This window comes from Hemiscyllium ocellatum, chromosome 9, assembly GCF_020745735.1.
Source record: "Hemiscyllium ocellatum isolate sHemOce1 chromosome 9, sHemOce1.pat.X.cur, whole genome shotgun sequence".
NCBI lineage: Eukaryota > Metazoa > Chordata > Chondrichthyes > Orectolobiformes > Hemiscylliidae > Hemiscyllium > Hemiscyllium ocellatum.
The window spans coordinates 71,707,208-71,719,718 of record NC_083409.1 but is presented as its reverse complement, the minus strand read 5'-3'; the positions used below and the strand labels follow the sequence as shown (position 1 = coordinate 71,719,718).

Here is a 12,511-nt window from a genome sequence, read left to right as displayed (position 1 = left end):
TTTTGTTCTTAGGAAATTGGGAATTCTGTAGTTGTCCTAGATGATTTTCCTCCCTCGGTGATTACGAACAAATATCAGATGATGGGATTATTCAGTTATTTGAAGGACCTTCCTGTGTGTAATTTTGCCTTTGCATTTAATTTGTAAGTTACTGTGATTTTCAAAAGAAATCCATTGTAGGTGGAGAGCAATATCAATACAACTTCATTCATTCCTAAGTCATAGGAGTGAAAATATAAACATGTTAAATCAGAATTGTGGGACTAAAATTTAAATTAAAATAGATTAGACTTTATGCTGTTCATAAAATAAAATTGTGCAAATGGCTTATTTTTCTTATTTTAACTGTGATACTCGTAACTAGCATAATGTTGTTCATGATACTACTAATAAATAACATGATTTTGTTTGTGGGAATGCTGAATCTGAATTTCCATGATTTCTGCTTTTGTGCAGTGTCTGTTGGTTGGCAAAGAGAAACTGCATCATAGAATCATACAGCATGGAAACAGACCCTTTGGTCCAACCTTTCCAAACTGACCATGTTCCCAAACTAAACAAGTCCCATCTGCCTGTGCTTGGCCCATATTCCTCCACACCTTTCCTGTTCATGAACTTATTCAAATGTCTTTTAAACGTTGTAACTTTACCTGCACCCACTCTGGCAGTTCATGCCACATTCAAACCCCTCTCTTTATAATAAAGATGCCCTCATGTCTTTTTAAAATCCTTGTCCTCTCACCTTAAAAATGCGTCTTCTAGTTTTGAACTCTCCACCTACTTGCTTGAAGCAGCAGCTGGGAGGTAGGGAGGGATGTAGTCATTGGAAGGGAAGCTGCTGCGTTAGCAAACTGTTCCATCTTTCTGGATTTTAGGATGTCTGTGGTACAGAATTGAAATGCACAGGGAAAAGAAGTGTATACTTTCATGAGAATTAATTTTTAAAAATCTTTTGTTATTGTGATTTCATTTGCCACATACAATATCAAAGGTGTAATGTAACTTTTGTCTTTTATTTAAGTTGTTCATCATCATTATTAAAAATTTTCATTATAAAATCAGCTGTCTCAACAACTGAGATCCTTGGACAGTACCTGCTATCTTAGGTAGCATACATAATTGGAAGAGTTTATTTTGTGACACATTATGGTCTCAGATGCAACAATAAAATAAGTTTATAAAAATGTGTTTGGTATTTAAAAGGGAACTATTAATTTGATAAAATAATTTAACCATGTTACTGGTGTAAAGTGAGAAATACTTGAATGGTTTTGCAAATCACTATTAAATTGAAAACCAGTTAACTCAATGGGTGCTGTGTTTTTCCATATAATTGGTATATAAAGTAAATGATTATTCTTAAAAGTAAAGAGGAAATTAACTAACTAGTTCTATCCCTTCTGGTCATTCACAACATACTGTTTTGCTTTATGATCAGTCTACAACTGAATTTGTTAAGACTTGCCCATCTGGTAGTCATCATACTCTTGGGACTTCATATAGTCAGTCTGATAGCAAGCTTGAACACGCTGTTCTCCTGATTCTGTTGTTTTTATCTCCACTCTTTCAGTGCCCTACAGGAGTCATTAAATCAAAACTTCCTGCTGATCATTACGCATAGAGAAGCCCAACGGGATTATAGCCTGAACTTTCCGGGCACCAAAACTGTACAAGAGGTGAGTTACAGTGGAATTGGGAGGTGCAAATAGCTCATTATCACTCATCAAAGCTCTGCTAAAGAGGTTCTAATATTTTGCTAATTATTGAGCAAACTTCTGATTTCTTGTTTGTTTGAAAACTGCCGTAAGACGGACTGTTTTATTTTACTATGTTATATATAGTCACAGATTTTTATGAGGCCGGACAAGGAGTATGTGGGTTGTAGTTTTTACACAGTTGTTGTCAACCTCACACTTGTTAGATTCAGCAGGATTGGCAGTTCCAGGAATTAATACAATTAATATAGCCTGAATCATTAAGACCAACAATACTTTTACTGTATATCATTCAAGGTGAGACCTGACTGAGTCACTCAGAAGGAGGATTGATGCATTTGTATCAAATATAGTTTCCAGAAGCTTTCAAATACGTGGTAATAAATTGCTATGATTTTTTCAATAATTATTTTGCTATTTTGAGTACTGCCAGAAAAGCAGCTAATTTTAAAATTGTATTATTGCAAATGTTATGTCCGAATAGAGACTCTTTGCTTTGGGTGATAACTGTTAGCTGTAGTAAGATCTTGCGTTCCTTTTTATTCTTCTGAAATGTATATTCATTTTATCACTTTTTGCAAAATGTCTGCTGATTTAAAATACTATGAAATATTTGATTTAAATGAAAATGGGCAGCACATTTTATTTTTGTTATATCAACTGTGTTTGAAAGAACTGGTCTTATGCTCTTAAAATTAAATTGAATTCTAGTTGTCTATGAATTATCATAAAAGGCTAATCGGTTAAAAATTGAAGCCAGAAGCTTGATTTTGGGAATTTTAATGCTTCCTCATCAACCTTTTGAACAGAAAATTTAATGTGGTATTTATATTTCTTGATTGGCCTTTTAATTAAAGGAGGATTCTATCTTTGACAATTTTACAGACCACAGTAGATTTATTTTCTTGCTTGTTTTCACTGTTTCCTGTCGACTTCAAAGATTTTGACCTTTTGCCTACGTTATGGTTCTAGGATACTGACCAGACATTGATGCCTCACTGAAGTTATTATTCATCTGTGAGCCATGTTGGTGACAGTAAACGTAAAACCAAACCTCTTTGTGTTCTCGCCAAGTATCATGCATGTAGGCACTTTTAGTAAGATATCCCAGGTAGTTGATTTTTATCGATCCAGGATAATTAAAGGGCATAAGACCCCTATGTACTTGCCCTCATTCTTCAGTTGATTTCCTGCCTCTGTACTGACTACACTATAGCAGGTCTTTGCAGAAGCCAAATAAAAGCAGACAGCTCAGGTTAAAACATTCTCTGTTCGACCACATCAATGTGCAAACAGCCCCCAGATGTATGCATTACTTTTTAGAACCGTTATAGTCTTACCTTGCTTATGCTATGGTTGCCATGTTTTGCAGCAATTCATGGAGTATGATCTTAAAATTTAAGATCCTCACCAAAAGAATTATCACATGGGCTATGAGAATGCTTTTACACTGAGTCATGACCAGTGGTGGAAGCAGAGTTGATGATAACAGTTTTTGCAAAGGAAATGGATAAGCATTTATAAAATAAAAGTATAGGCAAATGACAAGAGAATAAAAGTAAATGCATAAGTCTTTGAGAGCTGGTGCAGATACAGAGTGATCCATCTCGATTGTAAGTTTGAGATTCCACCATTTGCAATGGTCTGTAATTTTAATGAATAAAGAAGTGTGTGTTAGCAACACTGCAGGACTAAGGTGTTTTTTCAATACCTTAGTAGAATAATGTAAAGATTTTAAATGTCTGCCTTGGGGAACTCTTTCTACCAAACTCACTCTGTCCAAATTCACAGACGTAATATTTTGGCCATTCAGTTAGTTTTGAATAATCTAGCAAGGTCATACCATCTTCTTGTCGTATTCACCCCACACAGATTTTGAACCACATTTCACTGATTATTGGAAACCCAACTGTCTAGCACCCACATAAAATGTCCTTAAATATTTAGAGAGCCATTACTACACTTTGTGTCCAATCCCTGCATTTGATAAAAGCGTAAGATGTTTTCTATCCTGCTAAATGTTGTGGTCCTATTTCTCATTGTTGGATTGAAGCAGACTCACTAAAAATGAGAGTTAGTTTTGATTATTTTCAGTTTTCCTGTTTGTATGCAGCATCTAAAGCAACTAGCGGATTTTTAAAAAGTTTATTTTTCCTAAGCATTTGCAACTGGCCTCAGTTAATGCTGTTTGATGTACATTTAGAAGAACAAGAAAGCAGTTCAGTTATTAAGACACCAATTCAATTTTCAAGTAAAATTCAATGCTGTGATCAAGTAGATTTCCTCTGTTGAGGGTAACCAGATTTATTGTACAAATTCTACAGAGGAACAGCATGGTTTTGCATTCAGGGTTTGATACTCAATTTATTTTTGTTTTGGTAAATCTAACAAAAACCTTGTGCTTTCCAGTAAGGGAATTCCTTCACCTTTTCTATCAAGTGAAACCGTAGGAGTTTTTCTGGGAGTATCTACTGGCAATTGTTTTGCCTGAAGAGGGGAATGGAGAGGAGAAAGATAAGTGAATGGATAGTGTATCAGTATACTTGTCGCAAATACCAATCTTGGAAGATAAATTTTCCTCTGAATTTTGCTAGTATTATCTACTCACATTCATAGTCTTTGACTTATGATCATAGATGTCTAGACTAACTTGCAAGACTTAAATCTTTTCTGAAATCATTAAATTTAACAAAGGAACATAGAACAGTACAGGCCTTTCAGCCCTCAATGTTGTGCCAACCTTTTATCCTCCTCTAAGGTCAAACTAACCTACATATCCTTCATTTTACTATCATCCATATGTCGATCCAAGAGTTACTTAAATGTCCCTAATATATCTGATTCTACTACCACCACTGGCAATGCATTCCATGCACCCACCACTCTGTGTAAAGAACCAACCTCTGACATCTCCCCATAACCTTCGTCCAAACACCTTAAAATTATGCCCCCTTGTGATAACCATTTCTGCCCTGGGAAAAGATCTCTGACTATTCATTCTATTTTTACCTCTCATGATCGTGTGCACCTCTATCAAGTCATCTCTCATCCTCCTTCACTCCAATGAGAAAAACCATAGCTCCCTCACTCTTTCTTCATAAGACATTCCCTCCAGTCTACGCAGCACCCTGGTGAATCTCCTCTGCACCTCTCTAAAGCTTCCATGTCCTTCCTATAATGAGGCGACCAGAACTGAACATAATATTCCAAGTCTGGTCCAACCAGAGCTGTAGCATAACCTTGCGGCTGTTCAACTCAATCCCCTTGCTAGTGAAAGCCAACACACCGTGTACCTTCTTGACAATCTTATCAACTTAGGTTGCAACTTTCAGGGATCTATGGACATGGACCCCAAGATCCTTCTGTTCCTCTACACTGCTAACAATCCTGCCTTTAACCCAGTATTCGAATTCAACCTTCCAAAATGAATCGCTTCACACTTTTCCAGTTTGAACTCCATCTGCCACTTCTCTGCCCAATTCTGCATCCTGTCAATGTCCTGTTGCAATCTACAACAGCCCTCCACCAACTTTCAGCAAACTTACTAACCCACCCTTCCACTTCCTCGTACAACTCAGCTATAAAAACAAAAAAGAGCAGAGGTTCCAGAACAGATCCCTGTGGAATACACTGGTCACTGTGCTACAGGTTGAATACTTTCCATTTACTACCACTCTCTGTCTTCTATGAGCCAGCCAATTCTGTATCCAGGCAGCCAAATATCCTTGTTTACAATGAGCCTACCATGGAGAACCTTCTCAAAAGCGCCCTAAAATCCATGTACACCACATCCATTGCTCTACCTTCATCAATGTGTTTTGTCATCGATGAATTCAATAAGGCATGCGAGACATGACCTGCCCCTCTGAAAGCATGCAAACTATCTTTAATTAAATTACAGTTTTCTGAGTAATAAGAAATCCTGTCTCTCAGAATTCTGTCTAATAATTTGCCGTCACAGATGTAAGACCGACTGATCTGTAATTTCCAGGATTGACTCTATTCCCTCCCTTGAAACAAGGGAATAACATTTGTGACCCTCCAATCATCTGGCACTATTCAAGTGGACAGTGAGGGCGCAAAGATAATCGCCAAAGTCGTAGCAGTCTCTTCCCTCACTTCCCATAGTAACCTTGGGTATATCCCATCTGGCTCAGGGGACTTATCTATCCTTACATCTTTCAAAATTTTCAGCACATCCACTTTCTTAACATCAACCTGTTCGAGCACATCAGCCTGTTTCACAAATGTCAAAGTGTGTCTCAGTAGTGAATACTAAAGCCAAGTATTCATTAAGGACCTCCCCTATCTCCTCCAGCTCCAGGCACAAGTTCCTTCCACGATCCCTGATTGGAGAATGGTGCTGCTATTTGTCTCAACAAGACTATGCTGGCCCTTCCAGAAAGCAATTCAATTAGTTTTTGTTCTTTGCCCACATTTCAGCAAAATTTTCTTCTTGTATTGTTACTAGTTCTCCTTTGAAAGCTCCTGTTCAGTCTGTCCAGTATCACTTTGGAATGTGCATTTCAAATCCTAACCTGTTTCTGTTTCTGCATGTCATCTTGGGTTCCTTATCAATCACCTTAAGTCTGTGTCATCTGGATAGTGAACCGTTATCCAATGGACAAAATTATTTTTGTTTTTTTCTATCTAAATCCTTAATTATTTTAAACACTTACAATGAATCTTTTCTTAGCTTTTCCTGAACCCTTGTGCATTTTATCAGTCACGAAGTTCATGATGTAAGTTATTTCCAGATACACTAACTCTCCTAAGAAGGAATTTAATTCCAAATCTTATAATCCTGATTCTAGTGACATGGAAGAGTCCTGACGATGAACTTATCTACTGAGAACTAATCAGGTCTGAGCAGCATTCCAACAAACTAACTTAGCCATGTTCATAAAAGTGCCATCTTCGAGAATTTACCCATTGAAGAAAGTATGTCAATACTACTTTCACCGTCCATCACTGCCTTCGAATCAGTTAAAATACAAGCAGCTGTTTGTGTATTGGTCTTGAGCAAGTTCAATGCATTTTGTGGAATGGCAACATTATGTCGTTTTTAAATAATTCATTCATGGGATGTGGACATTGCTAGCTGGGCCAGCATTTATTGCCCATCCCTCTGCACCCTTGAGAAGGTGGTGGTGAGCTGCTTTCTTGAACTGCTGCCTTTCATTTGCTGAAGGTTGACCCACAATATCTAGTATCTTACATGCAATTTGCACCAATACTTTCTGTGTAATTATTATTTTAATCATAGAAGATAACTTTTTTGCAAACAAGTGAGCAAACCTTCATAAGATCATAACAATACTTGTGGACAGTTTTACAAATGATTTTGAATAATGACTTTCTAAAAGTGGCACAGGTCAGTCATGTGACTTAACAGAACAAATTTTGGCATCACAATGCATTCCTAAGTTCTAAATCTCAAAATGGCTCCTAATGGTTGGATTCTACGTCACAAGGCTCCTACCATAGCTGAAGGCATCCCAAGATTTGTTGCAATGTCAGTTGAATATCCTGCTATCTTTTATCCGCATAGATGACTGCTTGTGCACTTTCAAAAGGAAATAAGGATTCATGGAAGTGTATACTGTTTAGAGGTCATTAGACAAAGCAGTCTGATTCCTTTCATGAATAAAGCTATAAATTTTAATGAATAATCTAATAAATTTCTCAATTTAGATAAAATTAACAAATCGCTCACATTACTTACAATTCAAAATGTTCTCTTGGAAGGTTTGAGCAGGCTTGTAAACTTATTCTCCCTGTTTCATGAATATTCTTCCCAGTATGTGTTTTGAGATGGTTCAGTTTCCTCAGAAATGGTTATGATGGGTATACTAAATCATTGAGGTAACATAACTGTGATTATCTAGTAGCCAGAATCTATATTATAGGAGAAAGTGAGGACTGCAGATGCTGGAGATCAGAGCTGAAAAATGTGTTGCTGGAAAAGCGCAGCAGATCAGGCAGCATCAAAGGAGCAGGAGAATCGACATTTCAGGCATGAGCCCTTCTTCAGGAATCTATATTATGCCTACTTACATATTGCTGTATAGAAGTGCAATGGCATAATTTCTTGGGTTGAATTACAACTATGTCAATTTAATTAATACCTTTTAAGCTAGAAGATGTTTTCAGGATAATCAGAGTAATGGAACACTGAAATGATTGGGAAGTTGAGAGGTATTTGTGGCTTTGAGAGACAGCATGTTTTTTGCAAAGGTTTGTGAAGGATGGCAGAGAGTTGAAGAGGCATAGTGGATTCTGGAGCTATTCCTGAAAAAAGGGGCCTCAGTTGTGGAAGATTCACCCAACAATGGTGAGAGTTATGGAAGAAATCATTTTTGGGAGATTGAAGGATTTAAATTTTGGAAGAGACAGCAAATATCCGATGGATAGAGAGTTTTAAAGGTAAAAATTTGGCAATTTAAATAGGCGACCAGTGAACGATGGTGAGAATGTATGTGAAAGACAGTAAATCAATTAATTTAGTTCACTGTGGTTTGTCATTTTAGCTGTACTGAAACTTATGCTCAAGTGATTGAGTGCGATCACAGTGCATTGTACATGCAACATATACATATAAGGGCAGTTGGTTTGTTTGAAACTCATATCTTGATTGCATTGACATGCAAATACAGCTGATTAAGATGTGATCTATGAACAGGAATTTAGAATCATAGATTTTTGCAGTTCACAAGGAGGCAATGGCTTCGTGGTATTATTGCAAGACAATTAATCTAGAGACTCTGGTAATGTTCTGGGAATCTTGGTTTGAATCTCACCATGGCAGATAGGGGAATTTGAATTCAATAAATACCTGGAATTAAGAGTCTAGTGATAACTATGAATCTATTGCCGATTGATGAAATAGTTGGATTTTTCCAACAATGTCCTTTAGAGGAAGAAACTGCCATCTCTGCCTGGTCTTGCCTACGTGTTACTCCAGACCCACAGCAATGTGATTGACTCTAAACTTAAGAATGGGCAATCAATGCTGGCCTAGTGGGCCAGCACGGTGGCATTAGTGGGCGGCACGGTGGCACAGTGGTTAGCACTGCTGCCTCACAGTGCCTGAGACCCGGGTTCAATTCCCGACTCAGGCAACTGACTGTGTGGAGTTTGCACGTTCTCCCCGTGTCTGCGTGGGTTTCCTCCGGGTGCTCCGGTTTCCTCCCACAGTCCAAAGATGTGTGGGTCAGGTGAATTGGCCATGCTAAATTGCCCGTAGTGTTAGGTAAGGGGTAAATGTAGGGGTATGGGTGGGTTGCGCTTTGGTGGGTCGGTGTGGACTTGTTGGGCCGAAGGGCCTGTTTCCACACTAAGTAATCTAATCTAGTCAGTGAGACCCTCATCACAGGAATGAACAAAGGCAAAGAAACAGGAAAACCAGCCATTCCTGAACTATCTTTCTGAAATAACTATCTACATAGTCATATTTTCTTTAAAAACCAAAGGATGCTGTAAATTATAAGCAACAGCAGAACTTGCTGAAAGATCTCAGCTGGTCTGGCAGAATCTGTGGAGAGAAATTGGAGCTAATGTTCTGAGGAAGGGTCACTCGACCCCGAAGCATTATCTCTGATATTCTTTCCAAACGTGAAAGACCTGCTGAAGTTTTCCAGCAATTTCTATTTTTGTTTCTATTTTCTTTATTTTGTTTTTACATAGCTTTGAATTTTGTTTTTAATATAAGTATATTCCACATTGTCTCTGCAAGCTATTATGGATTCTGCTTCCACTGCTGCTTGTTTTATGACCTAACAGTCCTCTACACAAAAATTAATATTGGATTAATTTCAAACCTTTTCATTTTTGATGTTCTTTTGTTTCTTTTGATGATTTGAAATTCATATTCATTAGTGGCAAATTCTCCAATAACTGAAATAGATTTTCATTACTTATCAAAATCCTAGCAACATTAATTTACTGTACTCTAAGACCTATTCAGAAATGGAAATGATAAGCAGAAAAGAGGTACATTTGGTCGCTTACCTCAACAGCAATATCTATCTGATTGACATAAGTAAAGAAAAAGAAGCTGGAGAGAAAATCAAAGCTGTCATTTTAAACCTGATGTGACTGTTCGCAACAAAGCAAACTTTGTTTCTGTCTTCACAGATGCGGGCTGAGCTTCCGCAGCCCTTTTTATTTTAGGACTGTAGCATTCACACTTTTACTGGTGTTTCACTTTTGAATTTGCTTTAGATAGCTTGCTCAGTAACTATGCCAATAAGTTGATTTTTATTTTAACTGAAATTGAGAGATCAGGTCCTATTGCTGTTCTTAGGCGAAGGGTAAAAGATAGTACCATTCTGTTGGTGTCTCCATGTAAGTTTTTCTGCCGTTAACAATAGTGCAGGTGGAAGAATGGGTTCAGGACAATTACTATTATAATTCAGCATCAGCAAAGATAGCATTCTGTAACTGAGGTCAGTGAGGTTCATTTGGGATACTTAAAAGATTTGCGAACATACTAAATCAATTGATATATTGATACTGTTAGGGATAGATTATGATTTTTAAAACATATCACTCCCCTTATATTCACCACCTCTGTAAGCAGTTTATTTCTCCTCTTTTAAGCAGTGGTGAAATATTGCACTAGTCTGGGGACCCTAACATTCTAAGGACCATAACCCTGTCGTTGTAAAGTCAAACAAGAAATAGGGTTTATTTCAAGCACTCTGAGACATGGGTTGGGATACTTTGCAGCACACATTGTTTGCAAACATACGAAGAGAGACTAAATCAGAAAGTATAAGTAAATGGAAGAGCCTTGGGAAAAGTTGATGAGCAGAGAGATCTGGAAGTTCAGGTCCATTGTATCCTGAAGGTGGCTGCACAGGTGGATAGAGTGGTCAAGATGGCATTTGGTATGCTTGCCTTCATCAGACGAGATAATGAGATGAAGAGCTGGCAGATAATGTTAAAATTGTTTAAGACTTTGGTTCGGCCGCATTTAGAATACTGTGTACAGTTCTGTTTGCCACATTACCAAAAGGATGTGGACGCTTCGGAGTGGGTGCTTAGAAGATTTGTGAGGATGTTGCCTGGTATAGAATGTGCTAGCTATGAAGAGAGATTGAGTAGGTTAGGATTGTTTTCACTAGAAAAAAAGGAGATTGAGGGATGACCTGACTGAGGTCTACAAAATCATGAAAGGTATAGACAGGGTGGATGGAGATAAGTTTTTTTTCCCCAGGGTGAAGGATTCAATAACAAGAGGTCACGCATTCAATGTGGGAGGAAAACGATTTAAGGGGGATACACGTGGAAAGTATTTTACCCAGAGGGTGGTATGTGCCTGGAACGCGTTGCCAGCAGAGGTAGTCGAAGCAGGCATGGTAGATTCATTTAAGGTTCGTCTGGACAGATGCATGAGTAGGGGAGGAGCAGAGGGATACAGATGCTTAGGAATTGGGTGATAGGTTTAGACAATGGATTTGGATTGGCACAGGCTTGGAGGAATGAAGGGTGTGTTCCTGGGCTGTAAACTTCCTTTTTTTCTTCTTTTCTCTGTCTCTCTCTATCTCGCGCTTTCTCGAGCTCTGGCTCGCTGTCTGTCTCGCTCGCTGTCTGTCTCACTGTCTCTCTTGTTCTCTTGTTCTCACACTCTCTCTCGCTTTCTCTCTCTCTGTCTCTGGCTGGCTGTCTGTCTGTCTGTGTCTCTCTCTCTCTCTCTCTCTCATTCATTGGCACCAGCTTAAATACGAGACAGCTGAGGTATATCACTTCATTCAATGTCTTTGCTTTTGGGATGGTGTCCAAAGCTGGAGTGACCAGTGTGGAATTTTTTTTCTGGGGATTGGCCAACAGTTTAGGAGTTATAGACAGTTTCATCTCTTCAAATTTCTTTTGAAGATTTTCTGAGGAACATTGATGAAATGCTATTTCTATTTTCCTGTTTGGAAAAAGAACATGCAAAGAAAAATGTAGACCATTTAGTACATGCTAATCCAGATGGGTTCGCATTGGTATCCTCCACAACAAAGCATAACCTCAAACTTTTTTATTTGCAATAAATTATAATATTCTATTAGCTTTCTCAATTATTTGTTATACTTTCAAGCTGCCCTTTTGGGATTGATGTGTTAGAATTCCGAGATGTCTTTGCATCTCCGAGCACTGCAATCTTTGACCATTCGCATAATGTACTTCACTTTTATTCTTTCTGACAAAAAGCGCAATTTTGCATTTTCCCACATTATGTTCTGTTTGCCATATGTTTGCTCATAAAATTTAGGTTTGTACAAAAATCTTAAACTCCATTGTCTTTCAACATGCAGTCCTTTCAGAAGATTGATTACTTGCAGGGAGCACAAATACAAGCTGTTGGTAGCTTTTCACAGGCTTTTTTCCTTTGTAACCCAGCATTAGGGGTTTTGCTGCTGTTCAGGTTGTGGGGGTGGGGTTAGACCAGATTGGGGGCGGGGGGCGAGGGAGTAGTTGGACTGGGTTGGGGGAGGGGCCTCGCATGCTATGTGCCGCTGCTAGTCTCCTGAACAGGGAGCAGACTTTAAAACTCTGAGCCCCAGAGGAAAAGCATTTAATTGATTTTCTGAATAATCGATTATCCAAACGAATTAGTGCCTGCCCATCTCGTTTGGATAATCGAATTTCCACTGTATTGCAGATAACTTCTAAGATGAGCTGCAGACTGTTGGTTAAGTATGAAGTCATTTACACATGTTTCAGGATAGGGATAACTTGCAATTTTTGAACGTGTCTTTTGCTCTTGAACGCATTTGTGTTTGAGGCAGTTTTACAACACTGTAATT

At 38.2% G+C, this 12,511-nt stretch overlaps 1 protein-coding gene across 2 annotated transcripts in view; it reads left to right on the top strand.

Moving 5' to 3' along the window:
- faf1 (Fas (TNFRSF6) associated factor 1) overlaps positions 1-12,511 on the top strand; it is a 389,085-nt gene that overhangs the window by 118,706 nt on the left and 257,868 nt on the right. For both annotated transcript variants that reach the window (XM_060829823.1, XM_060829824.1), the window contains one exon: positions 1,571-1,676. In XM_060829823.1, the coding sequence (XP_060685806.1) occupies positions 1,571-1,676 (106 nt within the window). The remainder of the gene's footprint in view (positions 1-1,570; positions 1,677-12,511) is intronic.